The sequence below is a fragment of the Typopeltis vanoorti genome, chromosome 6 (genome assembly GCF_054136105.1).
Source record: "Typopeltis vanoorti isolate ZY-2024b chromosome 6, IOZ_Tvanoo_1.0, whole genome shotgun sequence".
Lineage (NCBI taxonomy): Eukaryota > Metazoa > Arthropoda > Arachnida > Uropygi > Thelyphonidae > Typopeltis > Typopeltis vanoorti.
The window spans coordinates 48,786,671-48,814,564 of NC_143554.1; the positions used below are offsets into that span (position 1 = coordinate 48,786,671).

Genomic DNA, 27,894 nt, shown 5'->3' on the forward strand with positions numbered 1-27,894 from the left:
AGAGCAGAGATGCAAGAGGGAAATAGTGCCAGTGGTTTAGAGGAAGTATGGTATAAGATAGAAGTGAACAGAATGAAATGCTTACATGGATGTTGTTATAGACCTTGTAATGTGAATGGAAGGGACCATGAAATGTATATTCAAATTATCCAAGCAAATAAGACGGGTGATCATTATTGGCGATTTTAATTATGGCAATATAGACTGGGATGATAAGACAAATCGAAGTAAAGAAAATTAGTTTCGAGTTTTTAAGGAACAAGTAACTCGGGCAATATGTAAAGGAGGTCACAAGAGGATTGAGAGTATTGGATCTGATCATCTACTCAAAGGATCTAATCATAAATAAAGTGTCAAATCACCCCCCAGTTGGTGAGAGTGACCATGAGGTGATTACATGGGCGATTGCCAGCAGTGTGAGGACCTCTGTGAGGGAAGGATATATATGTGGAACTACAAGGCTGGTGATTATGAGGAGCTCAGAAGACAGCTTGCAAGTGTAGCATGGAATGAGGAGTTAGCTGGAAAGGAGATCAATGCAGCTTGGGGGATGTTTAAGAACTGTCTAGTATAAGCAATGTCTGAATGTATTCCAAGGATCAAAAGCTTAAATAAGGTAAGTGTGAAATGGAAGAATGAAGAGATTAAGCATGTGATACAGAAAAAAAGAGCATTATGGAGGCAGCATAAGAGAAGTGGTAATAATCAATACCACGGCCACAAGAGGACATGAGGATAACAAAGAACAGGTCAGGAGGATGACTTGGTTGTTAAGGGTAGCAAAATAGCAATATGAGCAGCAGTTAGCTAATGAAACCAAAAAGAATCCTAGAGAGTTCTTTCAACATATCCATCAAAAAAAACAATGATTATGAAGGATGATATTGAGTGGAGAAAATGGAGAACAACTGCTGCAGAGGACATAGTTGAGATACTTAATGAGTAGTTCATAAAGATTGTTCATTCTTGTGAATGTGACATCATAGAGAGTTTGAGAACAGCTGATGATGAGAAGGAGAGACTGACTGTAAGGGAACAAGAGGTATATAGGGAAATTGAACAAACGTGATGTTAATTAGGCTATGGGACTTGATAATATATCACCACATATTTTGATGGAACATGCCAGGGAGTTGGCATCTGCCTTGACATTTTTGTTAAATATAAATCTTGCAGCGGGTCGAGTTCCGAAGGAGTTGAAGGAAGGCAAGATTGCGTGTCTTCATAAGGGAGGCGACAGAACTCAAGCATCAAATTACAAACCTATCTGTGTGTCAGTTGTTGTGGTTAAAGTGCTGGAGAAGTTGGTGAGAACCAGGATCCAGAATTGGGTTGAAAGCATGTGATTATCTTTGATAGACAGCATGGATTTTCTTAAAGGAGATAATGCTTTAGTAATCTACTTATTTATTACATTAAGGTGAGGGATACACAGGAGTATACTTAGATTTTGCAATGCCTTTTGAGAGATTACCACATGATATGCAGTAATCGATCAAAGTAGAGTCAAACTAGAGTTGATGGGGATGGATATTAGATTAGTACATTGGATCAATGATTAGCTATCTGATAGGTAGCAGCAATTATGTATGGAGGAACAATATCCCAGAACAGAAAGTCGCTAGTTATGTGCCTTAAAGGTCTGTTTTAGGGCCATTGCTGTTTAACCTGTATTAATGATATTTGTTTGGATTTGGATGGAGATATTCAGTTGTTTGCAGATGATACAAAGTTGGGATGAACTATAAACATTACAGCAGATGTTGTGGCCTTGTAACAAGATGTGAATAGTCTGAGTGAGGACAACATAATGAATTCTAGGAATGATGCAGAGGACATTGACTTGTAGAAGTAAGGAGACACTCGTTTTCCATTGTATAAGGCCTTGATTAGACCACATATGGACTACTGTGTACAGATTCAGTCATCCATCATCAAAAGGATGAACAGATGCTGGAAATGGCCCAGAGGATATTGATTAAGGAGTCTCTGATCTCTGGAATGTTGAATATGAGGATTGGTTGAGAAGATATCTAGTGGATAGGAGGAAGAGGAGTGATATGATAAAGGCATAAAAGTTGGTAAGGGGTTGTTATGTAATCAATGTTGATGAGATTTTTCATAAAATGGTGGGAGATCAGGGGAGAACAAGAGTTCATCACTGGAAGCTGTATAAGGAGGGTGTGAACAAGGGAGTGAGAAGCAGCTTTTTTATATGCAGAGTTGTGAATGATTGGAATATCTTGCCTGAAAGTGCGATGTCTGTAGAGAATTTGAGTGTGTTTAAGGCACAGTATGATGAGCTGTGCATATGATAAAAGGACCTTCTAGATGAGTCTGACTCCATGGGGTCTTAGGGTAGTAATAATAATAATAATGGTGAATCAGTATGCCGAAAGATAACTGCAATAAATGAAACTTATTTAATTGCCATAAATATATATAAAAGTAATAATTGCCATAAATCAGTATGCCCAAAGATAATTGCCATAAATGAAACTTGGTTGACTGAGGATGATATGAAGATGAGGAGAGGAGGGAGGAGTATTGTTAATGGTAGCCAAGGAATTGTGTCCTTCAAGAGTCGAAGTGGAAAATAATAAAGTGTGTGAAGATTTTGAAGATATTTGGTGTGAAGCTGAGATCGATAGAATAGTATATCTAATAGGATGCTGTTATAGGCCAGGAAATGTGGAGAGTATTGATTGTAAAATGTTTAGATAAATTAGTTGGCAAGTAAAAGGAAGATTATCCTAATGGGCGATTTAATTATAGGAATGTGAACTGGTAAGAAGGGATAGCGTATAGTAACAAGGAGATTGAATTTCTTTAGTTTTTGCAGGATAATTATCTAAAGCAACATATGATGATAGAAACATGAGGTTTATCTGTGCTAGATTTTGTGATATACTCATGGATTTGAGGCTGTGAAAGAGGTATAAAAACTGCTACTTGCCGTTGGTAAAAGTGATCGTGAGGTATTAGTTTGGAAAGTAGTCAAACAGTAAAAAGTTATCAAGAAGGTGTATATGTGGAACTATGGGGTGGGTGATTACGAGCATTTCCATAGTCAAATAGCATCAATACACTGGGTTGATGAATTGTGTAGAAAAGATGTTGACAGTGCATGGGAAATGATAAGGTAATATCTAATACAAGTAATACATAACTGTAAACCAAGAGTTAAGCGAATAAATAGAGAAAGAGTGAGATGGATGAATGGTGAAATCGAGCAGACAATGTTACCAAAAAAAGTTGTTTGCAGTGAACTGGTGCATGAAGAATATAAAGTGCAGGCCAGAAAAGTTACAAGCATGGTTTAAAAAAAAAAAATTAAAAAAAAAATAGACGAATATGAGAGAAGATTGGACAGTCAGGTGAAAGCTAATCCAAGGGAACTTTTCTGCTATGTGGGCAAGCAAGAGGAAAAATAATTATGGCAGGTTGATGTTGGTAGATAGTTATGGTAGTAGAGTAACCATAGCAAGTGATATATAGTGGAATTATTTAACAAACCTTCATCAGTGTGTATATCATGGTGGTGTGAATGATGCTGTGCAACATGTAGAAGGGGGGCAAGAATTAGGAGAATTAAAAGGGAAAGAATTAGAGGTGTTGCTCAGGCAACACTTGATATATTAATATGGCTGTGGGAATGTTTGTTATATAACCACGTATTTTTAAAGAATGTGAAAGGAGTTAGTCTTGCCTTTGTCCTGGTTATTTAATGAAAGTCTTGCAGTAGGGAAGGTTCTTAAGGAGTGGAAAGAAGGCAAAATAATACCTCCCCACAAGTATAGTTTGAGAACAGAAGTTTCCAATTAGACATCAGTCTGTATATCTGCAGTTGTGAGCAAGTGTTGGAAAAATTGGTTAGAAATAGAATACAGGATTGGGTTCATGAATATAAGATTTTTCTATGATGGTCAATATGGAATTTTGAAGGGCAGGTCTTGTTTTAGAAACCAGCCTGACAACATCACTTATAATCGAGAAGACTTGTGAATTTCTTGTATGTTCTCTCCACGTGAATATATGCACATCTTTGTGTTGGAGCATGGTGTCAGTAATGATTAGTAAAAGTCATGAACAAGAAACTAGCAGATACAGTGGTATCTTGCTAATCCGAACCTCTTTAGTCCGAACCCTCCAGTAATCAGAACTGTGCTTTGAAAGAAAAAAAAGTTTTATTTATTACGTATTATTTTGTGTGCTATTATTTTTATTTAATAATTATTATTTTAACTATTATTATTTATTTCTTATTATTACAATACAGTATAACTATGGTGATACACAAAAAGAGGAAATTCAAAACGTGCATAATTGGATTAAAAATATAAATCTAAATGTTGAAATTTTACAAACAGATATTACGGAATGGATTACAGGTAGAACCCAAAAGTGAATTTGAAATCAAATCAGATGTGGAAATTATAAATATGATGCTACAGAATAAATTAGAAGTTGATTATGATGATAAAGAACTCGAAGAAAAAAAAAAGTAAAACATCAAGAGGCAGTTGACAGTTTTAATATGCATATAGAATGGGCTAAGCAGAATGATACGCCATTCCACAAAATTCTATTGCTAATGAAGCTCCGAGAAGATACATTTGAAAAGTTTAGCTTCCAAGAAGCAAAAGAAAATCAGTGAATTTTTTACAAAGAAATAAAAAACTTTTTTTGTGTGTTATTTTGTGAAACTTTTTTTGTGTTGTGTACAAGGAAGTGATATTTTTTACACCAATTAAGTTATGTACTGAACTATGCAATTTTATTAAATCAGAATCCTCAATACAGGTACATGCAAACTAAATTTTTTACTAAAATAAACTTGGGTACCGAATTATTTTTTAAGTTTTACATTACAGTATAGCAGCTTTTTTTTTCTATCAGATACTTCATTTATTTATAGAATTAAATTGATGTACCATTAGAATCTCATTATTTTTTATCTTAAAAGCTAATTATTGTTGTCTCTTTGGGGGAAAATTCACTAATCCGAACGAGCACGGTTTTTATTAGTTCAGATTAGCGAGATACCACTGTAATTTCCATTACTATTAGTCCATTATTTTTCTACAAAACGTTTATGGGACATTTGCTGTTTAGGTTTCCAGCAAGAAGCAAATTCTTCTTTATCTCAGCTGTAATCTCTAATGCTTTGAAGACTATTTTTTCGCTACTAATACTTTCAATGAACCAACAGGTACAGATAACATTTTTCATCTTGCCAAACAACAACCTATTTATATAACTGTCTTCTATTCAAGAAGTCTATTGTCAAGTTTAGCATTAAATAACATAAAATTAAAGGAAAGTACCTTCCTTTCCTTGATCACCACTGTCTGAATAAATCATCTTATATTTATATAAAAGCATTTCATCTGTTTCATTGTTCTTTATCTCAGTAACACTAATTCCACTGACATGATATTTCTGTAATATCTTACTACTTCTGGTTAGCTGTTTTCAATCAATGTTTCATTAAATAAAGGTACTCATCTCTAGGATGAAAAAAATAATCAAATTTGAAACGATAAATCAAATAAAAATGATATTTCTCTTGGATTTCAACCAGCAAAAACTTGAAGTATAATTTAAAAAAAAAAAAAAAAGGAAAAGGAAAAGAAAAAAGACAAATGGAAATTCTGACCTCAGTTAAAAAAAAAAAAATTAAATTTAAATCAATATTCCCAAAGATTGAAACAGTTACAAGATTTAAAACAGCCAAAGTACAAATTTAAGCTATTTAAATTTCCTCTCATTGAGCTCTTTTGAGAATAGCCAACCACAAGTCCATGATAAGCAACCAACTACAAACACAAGAGATGGTAGTAGAAAGCAATCACAAATAACTGATAACAGAAGCAATGAATTGCCATCATTGAACAGTCATGAGATTAATCTTTAAAGTCACGTCTTGGACAATGATGAACTCCCACTTTCCAGTAAAGGCTTCCAAACATAGCTATGGTCCCTGGTCCCTGGTCCCTAGAACAGTTAACAAACTGGATTTTATATATCATATGAAGAGAAGTATAAGATTTCTCCCAACTAACAAAACTGATAAAATATGATTACAAACTTCTAGTATTTTAAATAATACTAATGCAATAACCAGCACCTTCATCACCAAAATGGAATTAGCAGCTGTGAAATCTTTAAAAGCAAACCAGGATATCATAATTACTAGAGCTAATAAAGAGAAGGCTACTGTTATTTTAAACTGTCATTTTGATGTAGATGATAATAGTAGAGGTTAGAGATAGTTGGTGGAGGGAGTTGTGGGTGTGCCCGCCTCGGTGAGTCCTCATACTCCTTGGAGTATGAGGACTCGACAACTGTCACGAAATAATAATAATAATAATAATAATATAACTGTCACAAAATAATAATAATAATAATAATAATAAACCAAAAACCTTATCTCCAAACAATGAAGGTAACTCAACTAATCGAAAACTGTAGAATTACCAGATTTATTAAAAACAGGGAGTTAAAGATTTGCTGCAATGAACAAGCACTTAAGCATGAATTAAAAAATTATCAGCAATACTTTCCTGAAAAATGGCTACAGCAAAAATACTATCAAAAAAATTCTTCATAAGACTGCATCTAATAATAAAAATAAACTTCATTACAATAAAACTGTAGCCATTCCATAAATTAAAGGGATATTTAATAAAATAAACAGGGTACAGTCATACCCCGAAGTTACACGGTAGGTGGGAACCAACAAAAAGCGCGTAAGTCGAACTCGCGTAACTCGGGTATAATTTTGCATACAAACATAAAATGTTAGTTAATTGGGACCAAAGGTTTACAAAAACACCTATATTTTTTAAGAAATATAATCATAATTGTAGTTTTTCGTACATAAAAAAAGAAGAAAGTTATTTCGATGTCAATGGTTTCATAAAATCTAATAGATTCATCTGATGGCATAATGTCTTTTTTTTCCTGTCACGCAAAATTTCTTCACAGCAAGCTAATGATTTTTTTTATTACTTATCTTGTGGCTACAATTCATTCCTCGTTAGAATCAATGCCCTCCAAAATCTGTAAACCTTTCTTTTATGATTGTTCTTACTGTGGATTCCTGTAGATCAGACTTCTTTGCTAGCTCACAAATTTTCATTCTGCCTTCAAAATCCTGAATAATGTTGAGTTTTGTTTCCAAAGTAAATGTTTTTCTTTTCTTGCTAGCTGTAGAAGAATCGGACTTGCTTCCTTTGGACGACATTATTATTTTTTATGTGATAAAATTTTTATCAAGAACTTAACATTAAACAATCGCAAGGTTTGTAAACTATAAAAATCGTGTATGAATGGAGACCGCGCGAAACACATCAGTGCTTGTTCACAGCATGTGCGACACTGGCGAATGCAGATGGCACCGGAAAGATACGACTAGTGATGAGGCGTGAAGCGGGAATACGTACATATATGAAACTGCGTAACTCTGGATTCACGTAAGTCGGGGTATGACTGTACTAAACAAATACAACCTTAATGCCACTTTTAAACCTCCTGCAAAATTAAAGAACTTATTTATAAAGAAACTTTTTTATATATATATATATACAGGGTGTTCGGGATAAATTTGACAGTTTCGTAAGGAAAAAGAAAATCTTCTTTGTATCTATTAAATTTAATGAATTGACAAAAAAACATTACAGGCAGAATTAATTACAATACTATCAACAAGATTTACTCAAAATAACCACCATTAGCATCGATCACAGCTTCAATTCTGCTTCGGAACCTCGAACAAGCTGATGCTACAGTCTCCCTGGGAAGGGCCACAAAAACTGTTTTAATTTTATCCATTAACTGGGCTTTTGTATTACTGGAAGTGCGATTGGTGTCTTTTTCAACTGCGCCCCATACAAAATAATCCATGGGGTTAAGGTCTGGGGAGTTTGGAGGCCAAACATTTGGACTGGTGAAGTCGTAGAAATTTTCAGACAACCATTTTTGACTTTTCCCAGAGGTGTGGCAAGGGGCCGAATCCTGCTGCCATACATATGGCCTACCATTGGCTACCCTTGTTATCCAGGGCTTGACTACAGTTAGCAACTCCACGAACAAAGCCCGAATTCCAATGCCAGGGTTCTTCAACACCTGTTCCTGCAGATTTGCGAGGAATTCTGCTGTACGAACGCAATCAGATCGTCTGCTAGGGATCTTTCTTCTTGCTACATCCTCGTAGTCACCATTGCAAGTCTCTAGTTCATGCCTGATTGTTTTTACTGTATTCAGGGAGCATTGGGCAGCAGTCGTAATATCCTTATTTTGATGGCGGGCACGAATCATCATGATACAAGTTATTCTCTTCCATGATTCAGGTGGGTTCCAGCTATCCATCCTTTCTGACATCTTGTATATGAATGAAGAAGGGTCCAAACTTTTAAATGAAGAGAAGTGTGTGTTAATACATGTAACTTACGGAAAAATATAATTAATTATAAATATGTCAAATTTATCCCGAACACCCTGTATATATACACAGGTAACCCTCATATAACACGGTATTTATACAACGCAGTCTACAAATTGTGGTATCCCTTGTTCAACGCGGTTTCGATATAACGCGGTCTACATTTTCTAGTAACCCTTTATTTTTTATTTTATTTTATTTTTTTTTCATATTTTTCACTGTAGGACTTAAAAATCAAATTTTATCTTTGTTAAATTTGCATCTGCCGTGCTGCGCAAGTAGTTATAAGTTTTAGTTTTATTGTATCATTGAATAAGGTACTGTACAGAGGACTTTTGCAGTCTGTGTCATTCTCAACAAATAGTGCAATTAGAGACAAATCGAATAAAAACGGCGTTAAGTAATAAATCACATCTTCCCTCTCACAGAAACTACGCTGTATATACTTAAGCAAAACCATATGTTGCACCAAAACACAGTATCTAACTAAAACTATTGTCCAATTTTTCAATTATGAAATAGGTGTTTGTTTTATTGCATTTAAAATTCTCAATGTCATTATGACAGATCACAAAGGCTAACTTAAAATAAAAGACTACCAAGAATTGAAACATGCCATATAATGAATGTGTGAGTTCACCTGCCACCTCAAACGCAAACAAGAAGCCATAAAATTCAACCAAGGATTGAAACGTTTGTGTGAGTTGAGCCAGTCAGTAATGAGAAGTTCTATCGGAACGATAAATGACACCCTGCTGTGTGAATGTGTTAAAACTAATAGTGAATGTTGTTATGACACTTTCAGATGTTATGGAATTTGATTGAAGAGAATTAGCATTTCAACTCAACACTTGTTGGGATGTCTTTATAGCTGCTGTCTTGTGTAAAACAAAATTCAGCTTGTACGTATTGTAACAATTAAAAAAAAAACTTGAATAATTTATAAGCGTATAAAAGGATATCACCTGTAATTTGTTGACGTGCCAGCAAAATTCTCAGATGTGCCACCTCTGGCACGAGTGTCATAGGTTCGCCATCCCATCTAGGGTTTACTGCATAAAGTGTTTATTGTTGAAAATTGTCTTTGTTTTCTGCCAAGAAAGCGCATTTAAAATCATGTGTGCTTTCTCAAGCAGAGCAGTTTATTTTCTGGTGAGTTACATACATATGTAATGCTTTTTTTTTTAATATAAAAGTTTATTTTTATTGTAATGGCCACTAAAACTGCAATGAAAGGGAAAAAACCAACATTGAAGAGGAAATTCATTTCTCTCGAAGAAAAAATTAAAATCTTGGATCAGTTGAAAATTGGAGAAAAGCCAGGAGTTGTTGCAAGGACTCTAAATTTAAATGAATCAACAATTCGAACAATCAAACAAAATGAACATAAAATCCGAGAAAGTGTTATTGCTGGGTCAACGGTAAGTGCAAAGCTCATTGCTCGTGTTCGCAATATTCTAATAGAAAAAATGGGGAAATCTCTGGTGATTTGGATAGAAGATTGCACTCAAAAGAAAATTCCTTTGGATTGACACCTTATTAAGCAAAAAGCTCTCAAAGTTTATAAACATTTAAAAGAACTTGATCAAAATTCTTCAGAAGAAATCTCTCAGCATGGATTTTCTGCCAGTAAGGGTTGGTTCGAAAATTTTAAAAAGCGGTTTTCTTTGTATAATCTTAAAATCCAGGGAGAATCAGTATCAGCAGATGTTGAAGCTGCCCAGAAATACCCAGCAGAACTTTTAAAAATCATTAAAGAAGGTGGTTACGGTGCAGACTAGGTGTTCAATGAATCTGGGTTATACTGGGAAAAAATGCCAAAACACACCTATATTTCGAAAAATGAAAGATCAGCTCCTGGATTCAAGGTTTCCAAAGTAGAATTAGTCTACCATTTTGTAGTAATGCATCAGGTGATTACATGACAAAATCAATGATTATTAACCGATCTACAAATCCTCGTGCGATGAAAGGGCTCGACAAGTCCATCCTACATGTTTATTGGCGGGCCAACAAAAAAGGCATGGGTTACAGCTAGCATGTTTGAAAATTGGTTTTTCAAGTGTTTTGTACCCAATGTAGAAAGTTACACAAAGAAAAGTAATATGGACTTCAAAATTCTACTAATTTTTAGATAACACACCAGGCCACCCAACAAATTTAAGCCATCCGAATATTAAAATAACTTTTTTGCCGCCTAATACTACTTGACTTATTCAACCACACGACCAAGGAATAATATCAATATTTAAGTCATATTGTATTCGGCGAACATTTCAATTAATTTTGGAAAAAATGGAATCTAATCCAAACATGACACTGCCTCAAGCGTGGAAAGTTTTCAATATCGAATTGCGTAAAAATTATTTCTCTGTCCATTAAGGAATTACAACCCTCCACACTGAATGCTTGCTGAAAAAAAATACGGCCTGAAGCCGTTCTGGAACAAAATTTCGTACCTCCAGGGAATGCCAAGGTATGTCGTATAATAAACATTGCACATATATTTGGTGGAGAGGGCTTTTGTGATATGGTTGAAAACGAAATTAGTGAATTAGTTGATGGAGAAACAGATTTAAAAGAGGAGGAACTGGTAGAATTAATTGATGGCGTCGAACCAAATGGTGGGGAAAGTTCTGCTGAAGATTCTGATTGTAATGAATCCATTAAAGAATTCAGTTTAAAGAAATTAGCAGAAGGATTGGACTTGGCAACAAAGTTAGGAAGTTATTTTACGGATAATAATCCCTCAATGGAGTGCTTAGGAAAATTCACGAGACAATTGGATATTTGTTTAGCGCCATATTATGAACTTAATAAAAAATAGCAACATAGTGGAAAGTAAAGTCTTATTACTGATTTCTTGATGACTAAACCAGCCGAAGTATGCAATGAGAATTATACAAATGATGTCCAAGAGATTTCAAGTGGTGACGACCTCCAGCCACTTAAAGAACACCTACGAAATGTTATTTTTGAAGACTGTGATGGCGATTAAAATATGCGCTTTATTTTATTGTGTCTAAAACATTTATGCATTATGTGCAATGAAATTTATGTACAATTTGTAATTTTTAGAATTTTATACTACGTATTTGTCATAGTTTATGTTTTCTTAACTTACATGAATTATCTGAATTAAATAAAAATATTGTTTTTGTTGGATGTCATTGTTGTTTATATAATTTAAAAAAAAAAAGGATTTCAGAACCTAACTCTACTTTTTCTATGTCTCGTATAAAGCGATTTATATAATAATTAATTAATAAGAATTAGACTTATTAGTGTTCGTTCTGGTTTTCTGACAAAAACTGAAGATAATCTACTGATATTCAGTACTGATCTACCGACCTTAACATTCCTTACAGAATATGTGAAGGTCTTTTTCCTGTATATCCAGTTTGTTTTAAGTTGTAACTGGAACAATATTTTCTTCTTCAATTTTTAATTTTTAATTTTTTTTTTAAGTGTATTGAAATTCCAAAATTATACTAAAGGAAACTTGAATTTGTATCACCTACACAAACTTAGAAGGAAATGAATTATACTTACGCAGAGTAACTGTACTGTACAGAAGCAGAATGTGTTTTAATGGCGACATTGCCATCTCCAAACTGCCACTCAAAAGTTAAATTGGTCCCAAACCAGTACAATGCATGGAATATAACTGGTTGACCCAGAAGGACAGAACCAGGATGACGAATAGATGTCAAATTTTCCACCTTCTGAACTAAATGCAGTTGAATGGCTCCAGAAGATACACTGCTAATGTGATTCTGGGCAGTCACATTTAGAACAATTCTATAATTAAAAAAATAAATAATAATACATCAAAACTAAGAATAATATATATCAAAAATTGGATAATGCATTTCATATTATTAACTGAAGTGGAAGAAGTGGTATGCACAGTGAACATTCAAAAAACACTTTAAACTTTGAAAAGCAATCATACTTTGGGTCTGAAGTATCTTCAGGACTGGGGCAACTTGTGGCAAAGGTGGACTGAGTTCTGATCACTTTCCTTAGTATTCCATCATGCAAAGCACATCTCTTTGCAGATATGTATAATGTTATGCATTATGGGAAGGATCACTACACAGACCAGTTTCGACCTTTATTGAGGTCTCTTCAGTGGAAGCCAGAACCAGAGGTGATACCAAGGTTGAAGCAATGCAGAAGTCATATTTCCATATACCAGTTGTATAATAATAAGGTATGTCATCTTTTTTGGCAACTGGTATATGGAAATATGACTTCTGCATTGCTTCAACCTTGGTATCACCTCTGGTTCTGGCTTCAACTGAAGAGACCTCAATAAAGGTCGAAATTGGTCTGGGCAGGGGCATGTCTGCAAAGAGATGTGCTTTGCATGATGGAATACTAAGGAAAGTGATCAGAACTCAAACCACCTTTGCCACGAGTTGCCCCAGTCCTGAAGATACTTCAGGCGCAAACTATGTTTGCTTACACTTGGATAAAGGATTAAACTAAATATATAATTTAAAATGACCTGCTTACTGAAAGTCACATGTTACTTGAAAAAATGCCATAATTGTTCTCTAAAACATGGTAAAAAATGAAATAAAAATTTTATGTCATACTTTTACATACGTAATTTATAAATTACATAGGTATTCTAGAATTGCTACGTACTTTACTGATGACCACAAATGAACAACATAACAATTAATATTATTATTATTATTATTATTATTATTATCCAGGCCTCCATGGAGTCAAAAGACTCATCGTGGGAGGTCATTTTTAGGAAACACAAAGTTTATCATACCACTCCTTGAACCCACTGACCATTCCCACTCCAACCACTCTCTTAGGCAATGCATTCCAAGATTCAACTACCCTCCATGAAAAGAAACCTCACCCTCTTGCACACAGCCTCCTTTCGTAACTTCCAGGGATCGTCCCTTGTCATCGCTCCTTCCCGCCGTTCCACCAAGTGAAAAACTCTCCGATGTCTACTCTGTAACTGCCTCTCAACAGTTTAAAAGTCTCGATCATATCAAATATGCTAAAGTAAATCATGAAAAGATGCAGTTATTGGCAGTTTAGTTATTTGCACATGATAAACTATAACTTAATCAAAATAACAAACATTTCTTTTCACTCTTTCTTTTCACAAGATATTGCAGTGTGACATCTTTGCCTAGTTACACATTTTCACAAAACCATGACCCGTATCACCTGATTGTGCTGTGGATACCATAATGAAGAAACACTTTTTCGAGCAGCACTTCTTCAGGGAATTAAGATCTTACAAACACTAAATTGTGACCTTGTATATATTTCTTTTATAATTTCGTTTCTACTGTGCAATTTATGAAAAACTGAGGATGTTTATCCTCAGTTTATATAAACTACACAGAAGGAAAGAAATTATAATTCACATTAGGATAGTTGAACCATGCTGATCATTGGATTATCTAGATATTCAGATGAGCTATAAATGTCTAGATTTAATATGAAGCAACAAAAATTAAAAGTACTGCAAAGAGAGTTAATCATGATTAATAGTCATTATGACACTTTGTTAGGTAGGTATATGTTTTGTCCATTGAGTGTGGCCTGAAGATGCTGCATAGAAAACAAGGGAAATATTAGAAAGTCCAATAAATGAATTTATTTTTTACTCTCTTGGTGATATTTATAATGTTAAGCACTATTATGAATAATCAACAAAACCTAAGCTTTTCAACGTATATACAAATTGATACACTGTCTTAGAGCCTTCATTCTGTAAAAGAACCATTCTGTCCTCTTTCCATTAGACCTTGCCAGAGGCAAGCTTAAGCAAGTTAGTCAAAAGTGTTAGAGGTTCTCTTGAACTTTAAGCATTGCCAAAATCCTATGGCTGTATTTACCCTAAAATTAATATCCTAAACATTTTCAGTTTATCTATCTCTAATCTAGAGCTGTTCCCTGTTACATCAGTCACCACATTATCTTCAGTTGAATGATATATCTCGTAAAGCGATCATTCAATACCATGTTTTCTACTTCAGTCATCTTCCTGCCCACTACATCCATTAACCATCTTAATAGCCATGTATAATATATATCAAAAATATATGCTTCGTATCCATATTATTTCTATAATATCCGAAGGTTATACTGACTTCAATGGACACTTCACATCTATGTAATTATCGACATAAGGCCAGTTCAGTGATTAAAGTAATCCTTCCATAAAAAGAATTCATTTTACTTGCCACATTGCAAAAAACTCATTAGAAATTCCTGTTTGACTACTTTCCTCTCATAATCTGATTTCAACTTCTTAACCATGCCACTCATATCCTTCTTACCTGTGTTTCATACTGATCATAAGATTATTGATCACCTTTATCATTATATTACTTCAATGACATTTCAGTTTTTTGCAGTTCCCAATGCAATTCATCCATTTTACTTCCACTATACTCATTCATTTATCCCTAGGTGTGTTGATACTGCTACTTTCCAATACTGTTTGACAATGTCCTGGAGAAAGCCAACAGCTTCCCTTGAATTTCCAAGCCAATTCAAAAGTATGTCATAATTTCCTACATTCCATATATATATATATATATATATATATATATATATATATATATGCATACTTAATAAAAGTTCAACCAAACCATTCAATTCTACAGAACAATAATCCTAGAGCATTCTGATGAATGCTCTAGGTGAGGGAATGAAAGTACTCTTCTTCAATTAAGAACCACGTGGAGACATTTTGATTTAATCCCCAATGCTCATTTCCTCACAAGATGAATGTTTTACAGACAGATAAACCTGAGATTATCATTATCATCATTCCAAGAACACATGTCATACACACAACTCATTATACCATGCCTTCAATAAATTCTCAGCAGACACCACACTTTCAGGAAATACATTCCCATCATTCACAATTCTCCATGCAAAAATCCTGCTTCTCACTACCTTGCTCCCACCTTATTTATAAAGCTTCAGGAATGACCATCTGTACTTCCCCAACTTCCATCAGTTTATGAACAACCGTTCTAACATTAATCCCATTACAAATCCCTGACTAAATTATACATCTCTATCATATTAACACTCTTCCTCCTACCTAGTAGACACTGCAAACTGCATCTTCTCAACTCTTCTTCATACTCAACATGCCAGAGAGCAGAAACTACCTTACTCAATTGCCTCTAGACACTTTTTCAACATCTCTTCCTCCTTTCGAAAACAGGTAACCAAATCTGTGCACAAGAGTCCATATGTGACAAAATCAAAGCCATATGCAAAGGAACCAGAATTGCCTTACTTCTACAAATGTGTCTGTTCTGCATCACTGCTGGAATTCGTTGTGCTGTTCTCACAATTTTGGCAATGTGCACACTAACTTTTAGATACTTATCCACCATCACCCTCAAGATCTCTCATTTCCTTCACCTCTAACAACATATCCTTGCTAAGAGTAAAGTCTACATTGCATCTTTGTTTTGTAAATTTTAAAACCTTACATTTGAACAACATTGAACTAGTATCTTCATTTTTATGCCCATTCACTCAGTCTATTCAAATCTTTATGTAAGGCCACAAAATTTTGACTATTCCTAATAGCTCTTCCCAAATTTGCATCATTTGCAAACAACTGAATATCCCCATTCAAAATTTCCCTAATATCATTAACATACAAGTTAAACAGCAATGGTCCTAAAACAGAACCCTGAGGTACACCACTAGTGACTTTCATCTTCAGGGATACTGCTTCCCCATACATAACTTGCTGATATCTATCAATCCAACAGCCAATCTCCAATACAATGCACTAGTCTAATATCCAATCCCATCTGCTTTAGTTTGACTATAAATCTTATCACATGGTAATCTATCAAAAGCCTTTGCAAAATTAAAGCATACTACTGAGTATCCATCTCTCTCATACAGCTGTCTCTTTATTGTAATAAGTAAGTATAATAAGTAAGATGAAAACAACCTCCCTTCAGCAAATCTGTGCTGTCCATCAAAGATAATAGCATTCCTTTTAACCAAATTCTGGATATTGGTTTTCGCTAGTCTCTCCAACACTATAACCAAAATACAGACACACACAGACTTATCTATAATTTGATGCTTGAGTTTTGTTAAAGTGGTACAATCTTGCCTTCCTACAACTCCTTTGAAACTTGAACCAATGTAAGACTCATATTAAATAAATATTCTAAGGCAGATGTCAATCCCCAGGAACATTTCTTGAAAATAAAGTGTTATCAGCAAGTTCCACAGTCTTTGCTCAATTTCCCATACACCTCATGCTCACTTACAGATTCTTCTCCTCATCCATTCTCTCAAACTCTCCATGATGTCACATTCACAAGGATGAAAGCCCTTTATGAAGTACTCATTAAATATCTCAACTATATCCTTACAGCAGTTTCCCTTATACCATTTTCTCCATTCAACGTTTATCCTATCATAATCATTCTTTTCCTTTGATGGCTATGTATAGAAAGAGCTTGATAGTGTTTTTTTTTTTCTTTTTCCCACATCATTAGCTAACTGATGCTCTTACTACACTTTTCCTATTCTTACTAAATGAGTCACTTTCCTTGCCCATTTTTGTACTCCTCATGGAACTGATTACTACCATTCATCTGATGTTGATTACATAATGACTTCTTTCTCTGTATTACAAGCTTAAGCTCTTCATTTATCGATTTCACACTTACCTTATTTAACCTTCTGATCTTTGGAATACATTTGCTTCTACTAGATGGTTCTTAAATAGCATCCAAGCAGCATTCATCTCCTTTCCACCCAAATCCTCATTCCATGCTACAGCTACAGTTGTAGCAACCAGCTGTCTCCTGAGCTTCTCATAATCACCAGCTTTCTCACAGAAAGCATGGTTAGCAACCACACAGGAGATGACCACTTCATGGTCACTCTCACCAAATGAAGGAAGATTTGAAACTTCATTTATAATGACATCATCTGATGAGATGTTCAAATCAGCAACCCTCAATTCTCATATACACTTTGATACATACTATATAAAGTAGTTTTCCCTCAAAAACTCAAGAAACTTATTTTCTTTACTTCCATTTGCTATCTTTTTATCCCAATCTATATTGCCATAATTAAAATCACCCATTATGATCATGATAAGCCTTTTCACATTTGATTGGCTAATTTGCTTATACATTTCCTTGTCACTACCCTCCACTTTATCAGGCCTATAGCAACATATGACTAAGGTTATCATTCTATTCATCTCTATTTCACACCATAGTGCCATGATCCCCCCCCTCCCTGCTTTTCTACTTTGTACAGACATAACTCTTTTTCTATCATACCCTTGCATCTCTATTCCTGTCAGGATGTCATCCTCATCCACCCATGTCTCACTTATTCCAACAAGTCTTGATTGAATGAACTCAATCAATACAACCATTTCATTTCCATTGTTTCTTATATTTTTAGCATTTGTATACAAACATACAGTAGTGAACAATTTAATCCAAACAAGCCGAATGTTCATCAAGTTTTTTGTTTGGGCTTGGTTTTTGTTTCAGTTCACAATAATTCTGGTTTTGGTTTTATTTCACTATTTTTGTTGAGTGTTGCATGTTTTAACTGTCTCTACGATGTTTATTGATAGTGTAAACAAGCTGAAATTCATAGTGTTTTATTCATTTTGTGCAGCTATAAAATAAATACATCTCCAAGAAAGAGTTCAAAAACATGTTCTCTTTCTCAGCACACATCCATGACTCAAAGACAAATTGCTAATGAGTGTTGTGTTGGTTTGTGTGCTCTTAATGTGATTTTAAAGAGGTTTAGGGAGACAGGTACCTTTTCTCCTGTGAGAAAAGGAAAAGGTGGGGGGAAAAAGGAAAACTGCACTTACTCAAAATCATTTACTAGTTATGAAAAGCAAAATGAATACAAGATTGTCTGCTGTATAATTAAACAGAGACTTGGCAGCTATTGGGATTAATGTTTCTGACATGACAGTACATCAATGACTGTTGAAAGCAGGGAGGACTGCTCACAGACCAAAAATTAAACAACTGTTGTAGAAGGCTATACAGAAAAAGAGGTTCCAGCAGGTAAAAGTGTACAAAGATTGGATTGTTAAGAAGTGGAAGAAATATTCTCAGATGAGAACAATTTCTTTGTCCAAGAAGGGTGAGTACCTTATGTTTGTGAATCAGCAGCTGGGAAGACTTCTCCTGCCCAGCTTCAAAGAGCTCTTAAACACCCAGCTAAAAGATGTTCTGGAGTTGTTTTAAGAGTTCCAGGATCACTTGTGCCTGTTGATGGTATGATGGAAAGTGCCCAACAGATAAAAATATTGGAGAAAAGAGTGGTCCCACAGATCCAGAAAAACAAAGAATTAATCTTCTTACAGGATCTTTCTCCATGCCATGCTTCTATAAAAGTGAAAGAGTTCCTCAAAAAGCACAACATCCAAATGCTTCAATGGCCAGGTAACTCAACTGACATTAGACCCAATAGAAAATCTGTGCCATAGTGAAAAAAAGAGTTATGAAAAATTAAATTCTGATACAAAGGATAATTTAATATGATCCATCCATTATAGAAGTATGGTTTCAAGTTGCAGAAATAAAAAAATGTGTTCGATGTTGTAGAGTCCATGCCTAAGTGAATTAGTGAACTTATTAAGAACATATAAATTATTAGGTAAAGTTGGTGTATAATTTTTGTACTTATTTTCTAGCAAAATTAAGATTTTTGTTTAAAATGCTAGTGTTATGATTAATTTGTTTGCTGTTGTAACAGCTCATTCCTGTGTCTATAACAAGTTTAACTGACATATTCAAATAAAAATGCTTAAAAAATTTGATGTTAAGTGTAAGTAACAACACCTAGACACCCCTGTTATAAGAAATCAAATGGATCTTTGACCTTCACCATCTACAGAACCCCCCCCCCACACACACACACAGGTAAATGCATCCATCGACAGTCACATCTCCCCCCCCCCTTTTTTTTACAATAATATGGCGCTATAAAAACCTTAGTCCGCTGGGTAAAATTAATTTCAGATAACACTGCACTCATCACAGAACAACCACATAAAAAACACCTTTTAAGCCAATGGCTACACTCTCACCAGATGAGAAGAATTCTAACACCCTGTACTCACATCCCACTTCTACCTTTTCAAATATAGATTACAGCAAATCCATCCCTTATACTCTTGGCCTCTTAGAAAAGGTGGCCAAGATCTTTAAAAAGCACAATCTTGTGACCACTTATAAACCACACAAAAAGCTAGTGTTAAATCGTGAATGAACAAATTCATGAAATGAATGCTTTTCATTCCCGATTTAACAAGTTCGCCATTTCCCAAAGACTAAGTGATAATCAGAATGATGCTGTTTAAGTAAATAATGTATTATATTCTAACTCTGTAAATTTCACCTACTGCCTATATGTTAAAAATGTGTACTATATCTTCCTTCTGCCTTGAAATAATAATACCAACGAATCTAGATACTTTTATTTGGAACTTAATCCTATTATCGGTAATGCAGCCGCCAGCTATGATCGTGTGTTAAATTTTGCAAGTCATGCTTGGGTGTGGAACTTATCCGCCAGTTGCATTGATGGCACTGCTCATCGCGTACCAGTTCTGACTCGACCGCCAGAGTCCTATTTGGCGCTTGTGGCTTTGTGATACGAAAGCTGATTTGATAAGTGAGTACACCCAATGAGTAGAAATAGCGGGAGATATAAAAATTAATTACCTGACCTGAGAGGTTCTCTTGTTCCTGATTTTCATCCTAGATGTGTTCCAGGTGAACTGCTGATGTTTGTATCTCAGAGCTCTCGGCACGAGTCACCTTGTTCTATGACTTAAGAGTTGGTACTACGGAAGCTGTACTTCAAGAGAGAAAAACTAAGTCCGAGCAGATGATGTCTGAGGAGCGCTCTGAGATTTCCAAAGGCATACAGCCAAGTAATCTTGAAGTCCACTGTGATGAAGGCCTATGCTGATATCGAGGAAGGCCCCGTGCAAGGAAATCTGCGGATGCTATGCTGGCCAGAGAGCAGTAACAGACAAGGAGCTGAAGAGACTATTTAGGGACACTCAATTTACTTCCGAGGAATCACAGTAGAAGTTGATGTTATCCAGAACCTAGATGTGATGTAAGTCGCCTGAATGTGGTAAGAGAAATTTGATTCAATTTTGTCTCTGCCTTAACTAAAGATTGAATAATGTTAAATGAATAGGCGCTAAGTTAACGAAAGCCAAGGCATTACTTTGTTCCGAGTGAACGTATCTAGAACCAGAACTCATTACCTGTGATGATATTATCTGGATTAATAGTTTAGTCTATGAGAGGAATGTTCTTAATCTGTAACACCCAATCTAATAAGACTGTAAGTGTTAGAATAGATATCTGAGTGAATAGTCCTCCTTTTTAATGAGTTGTTTAACATAGAATATTTGTACTAAGTTACGTGTGATCGACAAGGAAATTGTTTCCTACGAAAGTGCCTTGAAGTGCATTGTGTCCATATAGATGCATTAGTGTATCATGTTGTTCCACTGGGATATGTGAATGTAATATTAATCAGTTGATATTGAACTACTATGTGTTAAGTATAAGACTTGTTTATGAATGCTCTTTTACTGATTAACTTAGAGATATCATAAAGATTAATGAGTACTTAGTAGAGGATTTTCGTTTGTTTTGCCCATGTATTGGGAAATTTGAATTGTGTTTCAATTTTAATAGTATTTTCATGGAAGTAATATCTGTTTGAATGCAGTATTGATGTTAATTTAATGTTTCATAATTAGAGAAGTAGAACCCCGAAGTTACTTTGAGTGAATTGCCTTATTACTAGAATTTGATATATCTTGTAGTGTGTATTCTAAAGTAAAATAAATGTCCTTTGTTTCATGCACAATCCAGCTTGCCTGAATTCAATTCACTGTACCATTCATAAAATTATTCGGATCTTAGTGGGAACCCAAAGTGATAGGAAAGATTGAGTAACCTCGGCCACTTCTGTATAAAGGAAACTAATTGAGATATTTAAAGTATCCTTAGCTTAAAGAAACTAAAAGTGTTATTGTGCTTATTGATTGATTTTTCCATGAGGTTATTTTTCATAGCATCTAGGCATAGAGTGGTGCAGGATAATATAAATTTTCTCTATGTTAATTAATGAGAATCTGTAGACTAATTAATTAATGAGAATCTGTAGACTAATACAAAGTAGTAAGATGTCTTTTTCTACTAACTTCTGCTAAGTGCAATTTCACTGGGATAAGTATAGACTGCTGCTTATTTTAAGACTAGCTACAAGGATTGAGATATAAGAGTAATTGAGGATCAATAAGACTTCCCAAGTATCTGATATTGTTTAAGTATATTAATATTGGAGTTAATACCATATGCATGTGTAAAGTAAAAGGGGGGTGTCACAACACTAGCAACCGTTATCTGCTCTCCCAAAGACTAGCTACAGCCACAGGATTTATCTGGAGTGCACCAAGTATCCTGCAGCTGCAAGTGTTCATACCACAGCCAAACATGCAGGGCAGCTACCATCTGTATATCAGAACACCAGGATTACATCCGGTTCCACTATTTTGGTTGCTAAGGATTGATGCCCTGGATACCTGGAACAGGGTCCATTGGATAAAAGCTGCCTTACTCCATCAAAGCAAATTGAAATTTCAGAGGCTTTTCCTCGAGTCTGCTGCAGCTCTTACCAACTATCCCAACCTAAACAAATATGATTATATCAAACTGCCTCTCATATGGGAATTCCTCATCTGTAGACATTCAGCCCAATGGCCAAGAACACCCAACCAAAGCCAATAAGTGGCATAATTATAGGGCTTTAGGCCTGCCTGTATCTCTCCTGTTCCACCTTTGTTACTGAAGTGTACTTGCATGCATGTGTTTGATACCAACATATTAATCCGTAAATTAATATATATCAATTTATTCTATTCATAATAATACAAAATATATGAATACTTAAATTTTTAGCTATTATTTAGTCTATGCTGTCAATTTCCTGAAACAAAACTATTCAGTTACGTGGTGTTTGTTTGATATAAGCAAATATCATTCACTAATCAAATATAATTATTTAAAGATTTAATTTTTGTTTCATATGAGATACACTTACCTTCCTGGTTCTCTAAACTTCTGCAATACTGTTGGGCTATTTGTTCTTTTTAGTTCTCCTAGACCAAGTTCCCATATAAATTGAAGTGCCATTTCAGTTGCAGGAAGAACTTTGGCTTTCAGATGTAATTCTTCACCCGTAGGTATTTCTAAGTCACTTCCTTCACAAACCTTACCAGTTTCTTTCAATTCTATGCAAAGTTCCACTCCTTAATAAATTGAATATAATGAAATATAAGTAATAATTCAATGATGCATACAACTGATTCATAAACACCCCCAATACACTCCCACACAAGAGGGTCTTCAGATGCTTTCTTTCTCTCGGTGTCAGCCACTAAGAGAAAGAAAGGGTAAGCTTTGGATCAAAATAAATATTTTATAGCTAGCTATTATAAAATTTGTAAATGTGATCACATTTCAGCATCCAATTAAATACAGCAGAAATGAAATCTTCATCATCAATTTTGACCAAAGAAAATGACTAGCATATATTACATGAGGACAGTGTTATTATTATTATTATGTTACAACCCAGGGAGTCCAAAGACTCATCGAGGGAGAGTGTGCCAACAGTATCGAACGATTGTTCCCCTTCCAACTACTAACCATGCTCAAACTTGCTTAACTTTTTTGCATGAGCCATTATTAGCAGAAGCTCTACCAATCGACCAACCTTTGCTGCATAGTATTAGATCCAATACGCTTGCTTATGGATAGCAAATTAATTGTGTTATTCAAGACATAATTGAATTTTGAATGCATGTATACACTTGCAAGTCTTATCTGGTTTCATGTTAGTGGTGCATTACTCAGTGGTGTATAAATGAAAAGTTATTAGTCTACCAATTTGAATAACACTTATAATATTAATCATTTTAATCTTAATCTATGTTTATGCATTATGCACAAAACTGGTTAAGAGAGAGAGTTTAGAGACCTAAGCCTACCAACAGAAGATATGTCCCTACTCGCACGCACGCACACACACACACACACACACACACATACTGTAATAGAACACTGAAAATTTATCTATCTTTGTTGTTTTTAGAATATCTGAACCTGTGATTAAATTCTCATTTATAATGAATATCACCAGATATGCAATTTATGAAACACCACTAAGAAATGAATATATGATACGGTAGAGAGAATAGTTAACGGACACATTGCCTGCATATATCCAATTAAAGTCAGCAAACATTTCTAATTTTCAGTACAATGTTCAAACCTTACTTCTATCATTTCAAGAGAGTATTCTTTATTTAGTTTCTCTTAATGTATATGGTGATTGATACCCAACAAGAACATTGTAATAAACAAGATATTTAAAATGGTCCTCATATAATTTAAATCTTTGATTTCCATATTGATAATCGCCTATTATAAAATAATGTGTTTTTACAGGGTTCAGTGAAATCACTAATAGACATGGCAATTATCACTGGTGAGTGATGGATTTCACAAGATATATAGCTAAGGCAGTATATTTTATTCCTTTAATTCAGCAATGAATGTTGATGTTACAGATATTGGTGTTACTAAGCATGCACTCCTAATAGGAGATAACATAAATTCTTGGGGGAAAAAAAACACAATGCCAGTTTTGTTACTGTTTGTTTGTTTCTAATTAAATTTTCTTGAAAGGTACAAAACATAGAAAAGAAATGCAAAGAAGACTTATTTTTCAGAACTTTACACAGAATTGTGCGAGCCTGGTTCTGAGAGAGAGAGAGAGTTGTCTAGTTGGACAGATTAACATGAAGTGGGGAGATTATGCGAACCATGTAGCTGTATGTAATAGAACTTCACAAGGTTGGAAAGATCTGGGTCCATATTGGTGGAAAAAAAGAGCAGGCCTAGATTCCTCCACAATGGTCTCCCACAGGGCTCTGTGTTAGCCCCTTTACTCTTTAACATCTACATGTCTGACTTACTACATACCATCTCAAGCAAATATATGTATGCAAGTGACATAATGATCCTACACCAATCTACCTCCTTTGCCAACCTGGAAACAACCTTGAACACAGACCTGAACATCCTGGAAAAGTACTTCAAGCAGTGGTACCTGAAGCCAAATCCAACAAAAACTGTGTCCACAGCATTCCACCTAAACAAATGCAGAGGCAAATCGACACCTCAACCTCTCTTTCTGTGGCAAAATGGTGGACCATGAGCTTCACCCAAAATACCTTAGAGAGAGTCTGGAAAGAAGCCTAACCTATAAAAGGCACATCATCCTGTCCAACAAAATTATAATAAGAAATAATATCATTTCAAGGCTTGCTGGAATAATCTGGGGTTGTGGTGCAGAAGTCCTAAGGTCATCTGCACAATCCCTTGCATTCTCTGCAGCAGAATACTGTGTCCCCTCCCTGGGAAAGAAGTGCACACACTAACATTATAGACACCCAGCTAAACTCTACCATGCACACAGTTAGTGGGAGACTGAGAAGCACTCCTATCCCCTGGCTTCCTGTCCTATCTAACATTGCTCCACCAAATATATGGAGAAGACAAACTTGATTAAATAATTTAATAAAGTAATGAGCAAACTACTCCTGCCGCTGTAACAGACTCTCATAAATCCACCTAGTCTTTGCCTAAAATCAAGAAATCCTTTCTGGCACATGAACAAACTCTCTTCTTCAATTGCCTTACCATCAACACAACACGTGGAGAGAACATTGGTCCAACAATCCTCCAACAAATGGCATCCTGTTGAAGAACCCTGTGCTCCTCAGCCTGGTTTTGCACTTCCTAAGAAAATTTGGTCATCTATCAACAGAATCAGAACTAACCAGGGCAGATGTGGCTACCTAGTGCATAAATGAAGACTGTCAGACCACCCTTATTGTAACTGTTTCCCCCTGGCCCAGACAATCACTCATATTGGTGCACAAGGCACCAAATTTCATGATGGTGGCCTACAGGACATCCACGAGGTGACAGATGAGGCCCTGGATTGGCTTTCTGGACTGGACAATGACTTGTAGCTGCTTTGTATTCCTTTTGCCATAAGAATAAACAAATAAATAAACAAGTTTGGGATGCAGCCACCTAAAAACACTCAGGATCAGCAGGATGTTTGTGTATCAGACTAATAAACATTATAATGGTACAGAAGACAAAGCTGACCACCAAAGAACAGGATGTGACTACACTGCATTAGGATGAAAAAGCATGGAGGACTGTGAATGCACACCTCTGCAGTAATCCCATGAGAATGCAGAAAGTGATGTTGTGGGAGATGAACATTTCACAGAGAACAATGTCATGTGTACTAACTGATGACCTGGGGGCGATAGTCTATAGTTGTTCTACTGGACACTTCCTAACACCAAAACTTATGTGGTAGGGAGTGATAATATTCAAAAGCGCTTCTCCAGCAGTATGTTGTGAACAACAAAAACAGAGATATCCTCTCCACAGATGAGAAGATTTTCACCACTGAAGCATTGTTTAACAGCCAAAACGATTGGGTATATGCCCTCGATGGTCGAACAGCATGTGCCATAGCACCCAGAATTCAGAGAGGTCATCAACCCGTGTCAGTGATGGTTTGGTGGTGGAGGTGGGGAGGGGTGTATAAGGGGTATCCAAGTTACATTTCTGCAATAAAGAAGTCAAAACCTACATCAAAGTGTATCAATACACTGTGCTGGAACCGGTGGTACAGCCACTGAACAATACTGTGTTTCATGGTAGGCAGTGGATCTTCCAACAAGACTCAGATCCTGCACACAGCAGTAGTTGGAGGCAAACATGTCCAACCACATCATCATCTGATTGGCCATCCATTGACTTCCAATTGTGATTGGTACAAGAGAGAGTAGCCTGCAAGAAGACACCCCAGTATCTCCAGCCTGAAGATGGATTTGGAATGAACAGTGGCAATGTTTCCATTGGATGTTGTGCATGTCATTATCAATATGTGTGGCCTCACAGACTTCAGGAACACATGAAGGCAAAAGGAGGGGACATTTCAAACACTGAGTGCTACTATATGCTGTTATACATGTGATTTGCATGTGCTGAAAGTTGTAAATGATTTACTGATAGATTAAAGGTTTATGGGCAGTTCAAGTTGTAACAGTATTATTATTATTATTACCTGAAGAATCTCCGTAGCTCAGTCAGTATATTTGAAGCCCTTTAGTCAGAAAGACTTCAGTTAGATTCCCGTCCAAGATGTGAGGAACCTTTATCTGGTCTCTTTCGACTAAAGGCAAGTTAGCTGGTCTCATATGGGAGTGAGGGTTTTTTTCAACTGGAAACCCAGAACAGGTAAACCAGTCCCCTGAACATTGGTTTCTACAGTCATAAAAATTGTCAACCTTCCATCAACACCAGACTCTGCGACAAGCTGGTTGAGGTTTCCTGTAGTCGCATAATCATGGAGGATCCTGCACTGATAACTGTTTTATCCTGCTTAGGTGCAGGGTCTGCTATGATTATGATTATTATTTGAGACCTACAGGGAGTCAAGGGCTCATCAAGAGAGGCTATAAATTACCCAAACCAACTGTCATACCTTCTCTTAGGTTCATTCACATTAGATGCACTCACTATCCGTAAAGGCAAACTATTCCACTCGCTCTCTATGAGAGAAAAACCTAGTTTTCACCCATTTTCATGACTGCAAACATATTTAACTTCCATGAATGCTCTGGATGTTATCAAGTGGTGGATATCAGTAGCATTCCTGATTGTCCTTCTTTGCATCATTGGAACAATTGTACATCTCTTGTTAGACCCTTCCTAATGTCATTAATGTATAGATTGAACAATAATGTCCTAAGGACTGAATCCTGAGCTCCACCACTGATCACCTTAAATCTGGCAGATTCACACCCACCCACCCACCACACACACCCCCCTTTTTGATATCTGTCTGTCAACCATCCAAGTTAAGAGTTTATTTTCCAATCCCATATTCTTCAGTTTATGCAACAGCTTTTCGTGTGGTATCCTATCAAATGCCTTAGCAAAATCCAACATTATCATAGTGTATCCATTCCTTTATCCAAATTGGCCATAACATTGCTATAAAATATGAGTAAATTGCTAAAACATGATCTTCATTTAGTAAAACCATGCTGGTCCTTGCTTGTTTGTCCACTGATTTCAATATATGCAAATTCTTACTAACTTCTTTAAAATCTACACTATCACACCAGACATACTGATAGGTCAGTAGTCAGAAACATGAGTTTTTGCATCACCCTTGCACAATGGAACTATTATACATTCCTATTACTCTTGTGGTATCAT

General features: G+C 35.5%; 1 protein-coding gene across 1 annotated transcript in view; it reads right to left on the reverse strand.

Moving 5' to 3' along the window:
• Positions 1 to 27,894, reverse strand: part of LOC150105439 (polycystin-1-like protein 1) — a 724,085-nt gene that overhangs the window by 673,068 nt on the left and 23,123 nt on the right. The window contains exons 4-5 of the mRNA XM_090394152.1: positions 22,616 to 22,823; positions 11,999 to 12,247 (exon numbers count right to left, since the gene is read on the reverse strand). Coding sequence (XP_090250278.1) covers positions 11,999 to 12,247; positions 22,616 to 22,823 — 457 coding nt within the window. The remainder of the gene's footprint in view (positions 1 to 11,998; positions 12,248 to 22,615; positions 22,824 to 27,894) is intronic.